Genomic DNA, 14434 nt, shown 5'->3' on the forward strand with positions numbered 1-14434 from the left:
TTCAAAATGGAATATCAATCTGCTGCAAAGAAAGGAAAAACATTGATATCCTCTTTTTTTAAGAAGAGAGATCGTCAAGCTAGTGAAGATACTTCAATTCCTACGGTCCTTACAATGCAACATCAATCCAGTGAAAGTCTTCTATTTCCCAATATCCAAATTCCTTCATGTTCCTCTCCTAGAGACGATCATCAGTCTTCGTCTACTTTTACTGAACGAGATCCAGGAAAAAGAAAACAGATATGTGAATATCATGTTAATGTACGAGATGAGATAAGACGTTCATATCTAAATATGGGGCCTTAAACCAGATATGTTGGAGTATCCAGGTACAAAATTTGGAAGCCAGAATCGTCGTTTTCAGAAAAAATGGTTTCAGAAATTTTATTGGTTGGAGTATTCGCCTTCAACAAATAAGGCATATTGTTTCTATTGTTTTCTTTTCCTAAATGATGTTAATTCATCTAATATCTCGGCATTGGTCAATGAAGGATTTGACAATTGGAAAAGGGTAAACCAAGGAAAAACATGTGCTTTTCTTGCCCATATTGGTTCTGCAGCTTCTTCACCTCATACTATGTGTGAGAGAAGGGCTGAAAATTTGATGAGGCCCTCACAACATATTGATAAAGTGATGCATGCACAATATAAAGAGGAAAAAGAGAAAAATCGTCTGCGTTTGAGCACCTCAATTGTAGCTGTTCGTTGGCTAGCACTTCAAGGTTGTGCTTTTAGAGGTAACGATGAATCTCTATCTTCATCTAATCGTGGAAATTTTCTTGAATTGGTGAAGGCTTTTGCAAAAATGAATATAGAAATTGATGAAGTTGTGCTTGAGAATGCTCCAAAAAATGCCCAATATATCTCTCCACAAATTCAGAAAGAGATTTTACATATTATGGCCAATAGAGTACGACAGATGGTTCGTGAAGAAGTTGGAGATAAATACTTCTGTATTCTTGTTGATGAAGCCCGAGATATATCTAAACGAGAGCAAATGGCCATTATATTGAGGTTTGTGAACAATCATGGGATTTTGACAGAAAGATTTTTTGCCATCAAAAGTGTTAGTGACACTACCTCAATGAATTTGAAAAATGAGATATCAAATGTTCTTGTTCATCATGATCTCCATGTTAAGAAAATCAGAGGCCAAGGATATGATGATACTAGCAATATGCGTGGAGAGTGGAATGGACTTCAAGCATTATTTCTCAAAGATTGTCCCTATGCATACTATGTCCACTGTTTTGCACATCGTTTACAACTGACATTGGTTTCTGCAGCTAAGGATGTTAGTGTTATTTGGGAATTCTTTCTCATTTGGACAATATTGTTAATATTGTCACTTCTTCTACTAAGCGCATTGCTGAATTACATACTGCACAGAGAAATGAAATTGAGTATATGTTGTCAATTGGAGATCGTGATTCTGGAAGTGGTGCAAACCAGATTGGTAATTTGCAACGAGCAGGAGCTACTCGTTGGAGTTCTCACTATGATTCGGTAAAAAGCTTGATAGGTATGTACACTGCTACTTGCAAAGTTTTTGAAGTTCTCAGTGATTATTCTCCAAATGGAAGAGTTAAGGCTGAAGTTCGGGGGATTTACAGAAACATGGAAAGCTTTGAATTTGTGTTTATTTTGCACTTAATGCATAAAATTATGAGAACAACAGATACTCTTTGTCAAATTCTTCAAAGAAAATCTCAAGACATTTTGACTGCTATTACATTTGTCACTACTACCAAAACTTGCCTTCAAGAATTTAGAGAATGTGGGTGGAATGAATTTCTTCAGGAAGTTAAAGTTTTTTGCTCAAGAAATGAAATTGATGTACCTGACCTTGATTGTCTATATAAGATTGGACGTTGCTGTCGGCAAACTACAATAGAACATCATTACCACTTTGATGTTTTTAATGCAGCAATAGATTTCATTTTGATGGAGTTAAATACTCGGTTCAATGAGTCATCGGTGGAACTTCTTTCTCTTAGTACAGCTTTAGATCCTAAAAATTCATTTGACTCATTTAACAGTGATGATATTTGCAAGCTTGCGAAGAAGTTTTATCCTGGAGATTTCACAGATCTAGAAATTGTTGCTTTGAAGTATGAATTGATACATTATAAACTTGATGTGATGCAGAATTTAAAGGTTTCTACACTTGTTGAGTTGTGTCAGCAATTGACCGAGAGTGGACGGTCAAGTGTTTATGTTATGTTGACTAGATTGATTCATCTTGTTTTGACATTACATGTGTCTACTGCCACTACTGAGCGGGCTTTTTCAGCAATGAAGCATGTGAAGACGGCACTTCGCAATAAAATGGAGGATGACTTTCTTGCCGATTGTTTGACATTCTATATTGAACGAGATTTAGCTAAACATATTGATGTAAATTCTATTATTGATGAATTTTATGTTTTAAAATCTCGTAGGGCACAACTTCGTTGAACGATATAATGTAAATTTTTTTTTAATAATATATAACTTATCATATTGACTTCAAGCCCCTCCCAACTTTTATTCCTGGATCCGTCCCTGTGTGCACGGTAGGTGTGCATGATATCAAAACTGTTTTAAAGTATATAGGTGTTAGTTGTCTCAAATCGGTTGGATAAAATACCTGAAAGTTGTATATATGGTCTTGAACAATCCTCCCCCCTTGAGCTAGTTTTTGGGTTGAGTTGGGTCTAAGTTCCAATCCTAATATGGTATCAGAGCTCATGTTCCATCATTATGTGTTGGTCTGTTCATAATTGGGTCATTTGTAAACTTCACGCTCCAAATGTTCATTCATGGGCGTGAAGAAGGTGTGTTAGTTGTCCTCACATCGGTTGGATAAAATACATCGGAGTTGTTTATATAGTTTTGGACAATGCTCTCCCCTTGAGCTAGCTTTTGGGGTTGAGTTATGTCTAAGTTCCAATCTTAACAATAGTCACACGTGAACAGAGAATTCTAATAGTCATATAAGTTGATCTATATTAAATTTTGTTGTCCTGAATGTCAAATTTTGGTGTTAGTGTAAAAAATTGTTTTTTTTAAAAAAATTATTTAGTTTAATTCTCTTAAGTTCTCAATTTAAACATATATATCAGCAATATTCTGTGTCATATCAATGATACATCGAAAATCAAATTCAACGAGTAAAAAAAAACCGTTGTATTATATAAAAACAAAATTTTGATTAAGTAGAAGGTCAAAATCCTATTTTAGTTTATACTATAGTTATTTAATTTATTTTCTCGTACGATTATTGTATTCATATGGCCGACTGATTATAACATAATCCTTCATATTATTATTTTTTTAAAATCATAATAATTACATATTAAATTCCCGAAAACATGAAGTATTAGGTTACAATCGAAATCATATGCAAGAAATATATTATTTAATTTCTTCTCTTGTTTTATTTGAAAGTACGTGATCATAACATCACTACCTCAATTTAAATATTGTTATTAAATTAAATTAACTCAGTTTTTTCACGTGCAAAATTCCATTATTGGGTACTCAGTCAAAAGCTGCTGATTGGTTATTAGCGACATACATGATTAGGAAAGATGGCCATATATATATAATATGTATATAAAAAATGATTTCTAGAATTTTTAATTTTCACAGTGTCTATATTTTTTTATACAAAATTATTTAAAATCAAATTTACTGACATATACCGAGATGACGGCATGGATTAAAATTGCAAGCAATCATACCACAACTGTGACATTATGAAGTGATGACAATCTGAGCTTATTGGTTACGTCTCTCAGTTAGAAAAATTAACAAACATCGGTTTGTAAATCTTCCACAATTCTCAAAAAGAAAGATCTCTTCGTTCGGAATCGTCTTCGATAATCTTGCTCGCATATGGACGGGACTATTGGTGAAGTAATTTTTATATAATCTTTCAATTTTGACAACACATTCTCGATTTTTTTCTTTTCGTTTATATCCATGTGCACGGCTTGAATCTCTTGATTGAAGCACAACGGTGACACACTCCGTGCATGTTTGTAAATTATAGTTGTTATGATTTTTTTATATAAAATTTTCTATATTTTTCATGATTTATTATTTTTTTTAAGATTTTTTATAATTTTTAATATATTTTAAATTTTAAATAAACTTTTATTTATTAAAAATTAATAACGGCCATATTTGTCTTGCTATTTTTTTTTATTATAACACACGTGGGGAGGAGGATCGAAGCCAGGGAACCGACTAATTCGGCAAGAGGTGAGACCATTGAAATACAAACCCGATCTCATTTGTCTTTATATTGGATCTCAAACAATCATAACAATTTGGTCGTCCAGCTTTTTTAAAGTTTTTTAAAAAAAAGGTGGGCTCTTCACAGAACAGAGACTCTGTGTTGGACCCACCTACATCTTCGCACGTGGAAACATCCGCGTGCGAGGTCTTCGGCCCTTGGAGATTGAGGAATTGCAATGGACGATGATTCTCCCGGCTTCATAGGCCGTTGCACATGCTCTTAGGTTCATTAGATAATTTTTCCAAAATTTATCTTTTATTTTTTCTTTTTGTTGTACAAATTTGTCTTTTATTAATGATATTGAGGTGAAATAATTGTTCATACTGAGTAGAACAATCGAAAAGCGATACTTGGATAGTTTGTAATGGCACACACCTATTGATATTTTGTGTATGCAATCACATTCATCACGATATCTCATGTGTATAACTCATAGTGTTATTCCACTTCTCACAGTGGTTTCACTCACATCTAATAACTTGTGTATTTGGCATGAATGTACTAGGTTCGAGTAATGGGGAGTGCAAGAAAAATCATTGCTCGGAGTGGAATACAATGTGAGTAGTGCATGTGAGATACAGTGAATGACGTGATTGCATACTCAAACAATCAAAAGATCAATTGCATTATACTGTGGCAAATTGTAAAATGTTTGAATTGTATTATTACCACAAGTTGTTATTTGTTTTAAAGCAGCAAAAGCTCGTTCTTAAAATTGATATCAGAGCCAATATCATAGATTCAACTCACATGGATGCAAGACCTGTAATATTGAGAGAGAGATTGTTGGAGGACAATGATTGTCTATGTTGGGTATAAAAATTGAAACATGATTTTTTTTGTGATACTGTATGATTTAAAATAATTGAATTGTATTATTATCATCAAATATATTTTTGGTAAAATAACAAATGTTCAATCTTAACGACCGCCCCCACCGCCGCCGCCGCCCCCCAAAAAATTATTGTTAAAATCAAAACCAAAATTGTAGGTACCATATAAATATATTATTTTTTAATTTCATCCAAAAAGTCTGTAATAAAAAAAATTGAAACAACATATAAAACAAAAGGCTCATTTTATAGTGTCTTATATTAAAGCACAATGAACCGGCGGGTGAAATTAAACCAAAATCAGCCCAAATTAATCTGAGCCCATTCCTTAAATAATATTGGATAATAAAGGTAAATATTTTGTAATTGTACATATTAAAAGGTCGAATATCGGAATGTTGAGTGAAATAATTATTTTTGTTAGCAGAATGATCGAACCATGACGCTTGTGTTATAATACAGTTTAAAGATTTAACTTACACAATTTTCATCAGTTATAGCTTTCGGTAAAGTGGCAAGTCTTACACAAAATTAGAATAAAATGTAAATATATTCTAGAGTTACATTTTTGTATACTTATTATATGTATTACTGTATTTAGTACCATTGGTTTATTTTATTTTTGGATTATTACGAGACCCGTTTATAAAAGGATGTTTTGAACTTGTTTATATTGAATAAGCCAAGCAGGCTAAGAAATCATATAAATATTTGAATTTATACATTTTTAACCGTAGTAAAATATATTTCATCCTAAAACATATGAACTTTAAGATATTTCAGAGGTTTTCTTTTGCTTTGATAATTTAGGGTGAAAAATAAACCTATCAAGATTTGAGTCAATCGATATTTTTGGTTCTTGCTTCATTATGCACAATGGATTGAGGTGTGAAATTGGATGCCGAGATTCTTGTAAAATTTGCATACAATTGGTCAAGTTACAAATCATATAAAGTGGTTCTTTCCATGTTTTTGTGTGACAACCTTTTTATTAGAATAAATGTACAAGAAACATGATTGTAACACTATATATTTTTTGGCAAAAACTTGTGTGAGACGGTCTCACGGGTCGTATTTTGTGAGACGAATCTCTTATTTGTGTCATCCATTAAAAAGTTTTACTTTTTATGCTAAGAGTGTTACTTTTATTGTGAATATCGATAGGGTTAACCCATCTCACAGATAAAGATTCGTGAGACCGTCACACAAGAGACCTACTCAAAATTTTTTCTGTAAAATATTCTTTATTTATTTCATGATAGTTTTATATTGACACCACTGTATTTACCATGTTTTGAATAGATTCAAACTTTGAGATCACTATAATTTATGTCAATTGAGGTTGCACAATAGTTGGCAAACATGAAATACATTTTTTTAGGTATTTTAAATATCTAAAGTTATTTCTTGTGGATGAACTATCTAACAGGAGACCAATGTTCATATCGCATGATGCTGCAACCCTCGTTCTGATATAATGTTCCGATTAGGTATATGTCAAGCTTGATATGAGATCATATGATAAGTTTACTCAACGGTCTTCATGCATTGATATGGGACCATATGATAAGTTTACTTCAAACCCTCGTTCTGAATTCTCTGACGGTCTGAAGTATAAACAAAATCATTTCGAGTGGGGAAAAAAAGATAAAATCCAAACCAAATTTAACAAGTTCCTAAAATCCCAAAAATAAATTAATTTACAAGAGTAAAATTGTAATTTTCACCATGGGACAATAATTTTAGTCAGGATTTTTGTTGGGTGTGTGAATTTTGTAAAGTTTTTTTTAATCTTTTTGTGAAGTTATTCAATAAAAATTCGAGAAATTTTTTTAAAATTAGTAAACCAAATGTTTACTAATTTATATCTAAAAAATATTAAAAATATATCAGAATGAATTGATATTTTGTTGTCGTTGGTGTTGGTGGTGTTGTTGAATATATGACCATCAATTTTTCAAAAATATTTGTGGAGAAATAAACCCATCCATTTTCCAAATTAAATAATCTATCTCAATTAAATTTGAGCATCATTACATTATAATACTTCCACCAACAAAAGAATTCCCCAGCGATAAAAATTCAAGATAAGTCACAAATAATACAACATCACAATTCATAAAATTAAAATACCTATTTATTAACAAAGACCAAACATCAATCACAACCAAATAAATCAAAACATGTTCTATCATAGAAATCAACTCTTGCATGTAATAACTACGCACTTAATCAATAAAATTTGCATAGACTATTTCATATTTGCAAACTTCTTATGTGTATTGGATGCATACCTTTTTTTGTTCAATATTGGAAATATATCTCCGTTTTCGAGAATTAATGGTGTCTCGTTCTTCTTTGCTTCTTGTTCTTCTATCGTTCTTCTGTGCGTTATTAAATTCTTTGTACTTTTCTCCATTCCTTCTCGTTCTCTGTGTTGAGAATTCTTCTCCATTAGGAAAATTTGAAAGCCCATTTAATATTCACAAAAATTCATATGAGACAGTTTCACAATTCAAATTTTTGTATCCGAATCATGAAAAATATAATATATTATATTAAAATTATTATTTTTCATTACGTATATGAATCGGATCGACCCGTCTTACAAATCTATGAGATCGTCTCATATAAGACATGCTTTTTAATATATTAGAGATTTAAAAAAGACCAACAAATAGTTTTGTGCATTTTATATAAGTGGGTTATAAGTTGGTTATGATTAAAAAGATAACACTAATTTGAAGTAGTAAGTTACACCTAACCTAACATAATAAAAAATTGAGGGCTCCTTTCTCGGATGGACCTGAGGCGGAGCCCTCAAATTAGGTCCGGCCCTGGTCCGTGTCAGCAGATTCTTATAATTTTAAAATTCATCTTATTTATTACATTTTGAAAATTAGGGGCGAAACTACTGTATTTAACAAAAAAAACCTTATCTCTCAATGTAAAATCTATAGGGAATACAACTTATTTAAGTGATAGTAAAATATCTATAATTTAACGCTCTATAAATTAATAATATATCTAAAATAATATTTTTTCTCGGTCATGACGGACTTGAGTCAGTTTACTAAATTAATAAGATAATAACTTTTCAGATGATCCTTATAGAAATATATATTTCCGTCAATATCATAAATTAGTAATTCTTTAGAATTACATGCATTACTAGGGTGATTTAATAAAATATGATTATATTGTTGTTGGTTTTTCTTGAAATTTAATATAGTATTGATATTCTATTTTTGCTTGTTTATTCGGTGAAATTTATTTGATTAGTCAATAAAACCGATATTAGTTAATTTTTCAAAAAACAACGTATATATAAGATTGAACACTTGTCGATTTACTAAAAATTACGTCATATTCGAGTTCGTGTCTTTTGTCTGTGATTGAGATGAATTATGTCACGCCCCGGGACGGGGGTTGGTTGACACCGGCGTTGCTCTTCAAATTTTCATTCGAAAACAACAAGCCTCAGAAGTACAAAATTCAAAAACCAGTCTTTTAATTCATAAATACTGAATATCTCAATGTCTGATACAAACTCAAATGTTCAACAGCGAAAATGTAAAACCGAACATAATACTGAGAAAAATAACAATCTTCTTCACCAGCCCCAAAACTGATGTTGTTCTTCTTCATCTAGTAATTCTTCCTCGCTCTTATCTGAGATGAATTTGGTGGGTGAGTGATATGGTTGTTACTCAGTAAGCGGGGGCGGGAGTAACTCTCAGTTTTCGAAATCATTTTCATACAGAAACAATAATACGAATAATATACAGAAATTCTAATTTTCAGAAACAGGAATCAGTATTCAGTATTCAGAAATCAGTAATCAGTAATCAGAAATCAGGAATTTAACAAGTAAGCACTGAACACGTTCGTGAATTTTATGGCTAAACTGATATCAGTCCCCTATATGTTCTCTCCTCTAAGGGGTGAGGCCAGTAATCAGTAATCAGTAATGTTCAGAATATATATTCCTACCATTAGTTAACTAAGTTTCAATGCTTCAAAATCAGATATCAGAAATCGATCATACAGAAACTTTGCTTTAAAACATAAATCATCAAACTGGATTCAAGATATTTATACATAAGCTCACTTACCGTAATTTGCTAGAGTTTCGGTTGAAGTCTACTGGAAATTTGGTTGCCTCGCTACTGGTTTTTACAGCTCTAAAATACCCTCTCTTAGCTAAATTTTCAAGTGATAACTCAAGAATTGTGTAACAACAATCTCAGAGACTTGAGGGTGTTATTTATAGGTCAAATTCTGACGGTTAGCCTCCCTATTAATGACCATAATCTGCCATTAACAGCTTTTATTCCATGTTAATGCTTCAGTTACAAGTCTAAGCTGAATCAGTAACTGTCTGCTGGATTCTAATCTTCTGCTACTGGATTTTTATCTGCTGTCTGCTGCTGGATTCTACTCTGCTGGAAAAGTACCAGCTTCTGAAATATTATCTCCTGCTGAAAATTTTGCATTGCTACTGAAATGCTGGAAATGATGGAAATTCGGGTTCTCACAAATTATTTGGTTTGTGAATGTCTTGCATACTTCTTCTAATTTTCATTATTCAGTTTAAAGAAACCTATGGGATGTGCATTTTGTTAGAGTAAATGCTCTGCAAGCTAAAAGTTGGCTAGAAAATTTATAGACTCAAGTGTAATAAACTATCTTTATTTTAATATAATTTAATTTTTTATGGGTTCATTCTGCTTTATTTGTATACCTAGAGGTGATCAAATTTTTTATTAATCGTCCGAACCGCCCGAACCGAATTGCACCACACTGTTTTTCATAATATTTTATAAAAACCACGATTAAAAATATTAATCATAACGGTTATTTTTTTGTCGAGAACACACTAAACCGCACCGCCTAAATTGCTTGCCATAATATTGGGCCTAGAATTATAATAATTGTAAACAAGATATTCAAATAAAGAAGTCATCATTCATTATATCTCAACTCTCTTCAAAATTATTATTCTTACAAATAAAACTTATCTTTTATTAACTATTCTTCATATTAGTCTTTTATTAAAATATTTATTTCTTTTGCTACAATATTTTGTTTGAAGTTTGAAATTTAAAAAAAGTATAAAATAATGTAAATGTCATTTGTTGTGAATGTATTGCGTTATTAAATTGTTAACTTAGTTTTGAAATTATTGTTTTATCTATTTTGATTTTTATATGCTTTCAATTATATTTTATATTTGAAGACAATATATTGTTGTTGTTTTCAAATAAATTAGAATATATGCTAATATTTTTCATTAAAAAAACCGTAAACCGATCGCAACAGCTTGAAACCGCTCAAACCGCAAGGATAATTTTCATGTAAAAATGCGATTAATTTTTCAAAATACTAACCGACCGCATATGGCAATTTGGTTTGAATTTTTTTAAAAAAAAAACGCAAAACCGCACCGTGATCACCCCTATGTATACCCTTGCAATCATCATAGATAAGTCCATGATTATACTTTAATACAAATGAATCGTAATTCGATCTTGAAACTCATTTGTAAACATTGTATATTCTAAATTCATTCATAATCGATTCAGCCACCTAAAAATAAGGATAAAGGTCGCTGAGACTAGCATATGTGATGTTGTGTATTGAACTTCATGGTAAGGGCATAGAGATGTTCAATTATGCAGATGGGTAGTCATACAATGATTGTACTGAACAACCCTCCCTCGAACTTTCCAAATGGTTATCATTCGTCGAGAGGAAAAGTATGTTGTTGTGATTGTACGTTTACGACATGGGACAACACTGAGGCCCTACATACTAGGATTGTAATTTGACTCGTTTATTGACTCCGTCAGGATGATCACAAGGTGGAGAAGTTGGGGTGCAATTGTGAAATATGTAGGAGCCAGTGCATTGTAGTCGGAAATTCACCGCTCACCTACGGGTGTTGATATCCTATGTGATCTAACGAAATAATAGTACATGAAATATCTGGCCAGATCGTGTGAGAAGTACATTAGAGAAAGAGTTCTCTAGTTGTGCATGTTATGACAATATGAATATTTCATGATCGTATCACATAGCTATCGAATCTAATATGCAACATTCGATGAACCAATGATTGCAGATTGATCAATTGAGATATATTAGTTGAAGGGACTGTACTATGTTAATCATAACTGACTGGTTCTTGCAGGCACTATCAATGATAACTAACGAATCATGGGACGATGCTACTAGACGCTCTTACCATGATTCGATGGGTTTAATCAGAAAAATAGTTTTTGACATTCTCATTATCAAATATTGGTGCATAGAATGTGAGCGAATTATGGTTAGCCCGAATAAAGGAAAAGTGTCCTGAATCATAAGAGTTGTGAACCCACGGCTAGCTGTATCCCTGAACCATAGAGGGGTCACACAAGCACTGGATCATTTGTTTCCATTAAGAGAATAAGTTCAAGGAGTTGAATTTATATATAATTATGATAGAGAAAATTCAAGGAGTTGAATTTATGATAATTAAATTTTGAAAAAATAAATTCAAGGAGTTGAATTTATGAGATAGTAAATTTAAGAAGTTGAATTTATAAAATTTGAAAATTAATTTATTAAACTCAAAAGTTGAGTTTATTAAATATATAGTAGGAGATATGTTTGATGGGTTTGTAGATATACAAGCCCAACATATTAAATAATTAAAGTTCTTAATGGACTTTGATTAATTAATTAAACTAGTTGGACTATTTCAATTAATTAATCAAGCCCATTAATGTTAATTATGGAACCTAAATATATTTTTATGTAAATTAGGTCAAGCTTACACAACTAAGTAAAGGAGGTGATTAACACTAGCCTCCATTCAGGTTCAAATTTTCAAAAAATCCTCTCTAATTTTGTCTCAAAATTCGACCAACTCCAAGACATTAAGTTCTTGAGCCGTCTTTTGATTTTTGCTCTCATAAGTTAAAAGCTCTGCAAAATTACTAGTGCAATTTTGAAGAGAAACTAATCTTTCAGTCATGGACTGGATTAAGAGATTGAAGAAATGAGACTTGAAGAATGTACGTAGGGATTTACAACAAGAGCTACGTCCACTTATACCGGCGTAGATGGAGCCAAGTGAAAAACTCACTAAAAGTATATTACTAAACATCCTATGTATATTTATTCAATTTAAATCATACGAGTGTCCAATCATTTTGATTGTCAAAATAAAATAAAATTTTTAAACATCCTCTGCGATTTGGACACGAGAAAACTATAAACCCAACACATTTTATGATATTGATACATTGAACATGTGTTAGTAGTTACAACTTGCCAACTAGGTCAATGCTAAGTGCATGTCCAACCCTATTCTCCATTTTTTCATTCTCTATTCTCCAAAATGGAGTATTGAATTCTCTATTTCAAAAATCTTCTCCAACCCATATTCTCTAAATTTTGTAAATTCTTTATTTTATATTTTTATTTCAAATTATTTAACATAAAAATATTAATTACGTAATATGATATTAAACAAATTAAATTAAATGTGACTCATTTTTTAAAAAAATAATTCATTTATTTTGACATCAAATTTCAAGCCGCATACAACATTAAAACACATACATAGATCGATATAATAAACTACACATGATTTAAAGATTAATATTCCGAATTAGAGTATTCCTCCCACAAATAGTCAATAAGAGCATCTCGGAGTGCATAGTGAGCCGATTTGTCTTTGATTTGACGATGACGTGCAAGAAACTCTTGGAATCGGACGTGTTCATCACGCACCATTTCAACTTCTGGGATGGGTGCTTCGCGATAATATGTGATTGGCATCTGCTCATCCCGCTCATCTTCAATAATCATATTATGCAGTATAATGCACGTTGTCAATATATCATGCAACACATGTCTGCTCCAGAATCGTGCAGGGCCAGTGATTATCGCCCATTTTGATTGCAATAGACCAAATGCTCGTTCCACATCTTTTCTACAACTCTCTTGTCGTGCTGCAAAGTATTTCTTCTTTGGACCTTGTGGATTGTGAATTGTTTGAACTAAAGTGGCCCACTTTGGATATATACCATCAGCTAGATAGTATCCCATGTTGTATTCTTTTCCTTGGATGATATAATTAGCAGGAGGAGCCACTAAATTGGCCAGATTAGCATAGAGATGTGATTTTGACAACACATTAATGTCGTTGTTCGAACCTGACAAACCAAAGTATGTATGCCATATCCACATGTCGTAATCAGCTACAGCCTCCAAAATGATTGTTGGTCTTCCACTCCGACCGGTATATTCTCCTGCCCAAGGCCGTTGGACAGTTTTTCCACATCCAATGCATACAATCGAGGCTTCCAAGCATTCCGGGAAATCCACGTTGTTTTCCAATATGGAGAAGTCTTTCAATGTCCTCGGAGTTAGGAGAGCGAAGATACAAGTCGCCAAACACCTCTATCGTAGCTCGACAAAATCTCTTTACACTTTCAATCGCAGTGGACTCCTCGATTTTAATATACTCATCTGTCGCATCTGCCCCCACACCGTATGCCAATATCCGCATTGCAGCAGTTATCATTTGTTGTTGTTGGTCAATGAGTTGAAGCTCATTGTTTATCATGGTATCGGACTCCTTGTCTCCATCAGATGAGGAAGATGATGCAAGGAAAGAAAAATTTGAAGGACCTCCCTCATGAAAATTCATATTGAGTTGGATTACGAAATGGTGAGATAACAGTTCTATCACCATTCACTAGTATTAAATACTATCAGTGTCGCATCCCACTATCCAATAAATAAAGGTACATCCCACAATCCCACTATCGAATTGTCACATCCCACTCCCACTATCCCATATCCAATAAATACACATCAGACTATCCTATAAATAAAGGAACTGAATTGTCACATCCAAATATCACACTATCGAATTGTCAAATCCCACTCCCACTATCCCATAAATAAAGGTACATCCCACCATCATATAAGTAAAGGCACTGAATTGTCATGTCATCAATTCAGTAAAAGATAAGCTTTATCCCACCATCCTACTATCGAGTTGTCACATCTCACCATCCCACTATCGAATTGTCACATCCCACCATCCCACTATCCCAGTACTACCTACTATCCCATTACCATTGTCATTTTATAGTAAATGATAAAGCCTTTGAATGACATTCACACTACCCACTATCCCACTACCATTGTGATCTTATAGTAGACCATTACTACTAACATCTATCCTTCTATAAAATACTCTTCCACCCCTAATTCATTCACTCCCAGCATAATGAATTCATCTCGACGTGGTCCT

At 32.5% G+C, this 14434-nt stretch overlaps 1 protein-coding gene and 1 pseudogene across 1 annotated transcript; one reads left to right on the forward strand and one right to left on the reverse strand.

Moving 5' to 3' along the window:
- Window positions 1-313: 313 nt before the first annotated feature.
- On the forward strand, window positions 314-4850 carry LOC142554745 (uncharacterized). The gene is made up of 4 exons (XM_075665421.1): window positions 314-329; window positions 492-1294; window positions 1390-2397; window positions 4791-4850. The coding sequence occupies exons 1-4, from the start codon at window positions 314-316 to the stop codon at window positions 4848-4850; spliced, it is 1887 nt and encodes a 628-aa protein (XP_075521536.1).
- Window positions 4851-12466: 7616 nt separating this feature from the next.
- LOC142552521 (protein ANTAGONIST OF LIKE HETEROCHROMATIN PROTEIN 1-like) lies at window positions 12467-14154 on the reverse strand (annotated as a pseudogene).
- Between the last annotated feature and the right edge of the window lie 280 nt (window positions 14155-14434).

Source organism: Primulina tabacum, chromosome 8 (assembly GCF_025594145.1).
Source record: "Primulina tabacum isolate GXHZ01 chromosome 8, ASM2559414v2, whole genome shotgun sequence".
NCBI classification, from domain to species: domain Eukaryota; kingdom Viridiplantae; phylum Streptophyta; class Magnoliopsida; order Lamiales; family Gesneriaceae; genus Primulina; species Primulina tabacum.

Bases quoted from the DNA above. Each gene is read 5' to 3' on its own strand.
- LOC142554745 (XM_075665421.1), top strand. The intron at 1,295-1,389 runs GTTAGTGTTATT...CATACTGCACAG, and splicing joins TGGTTTCTGCAGCTAAGGAT to AGAAATGAAATTGAGTATAT. The intron at 2,398-4,790 runs GTAAATTCTATT...TGAATGTACTAG, and splicing joins ATTTAGCTAAACATATTGAT to GTTCGAGTAATGGGGAGTGC.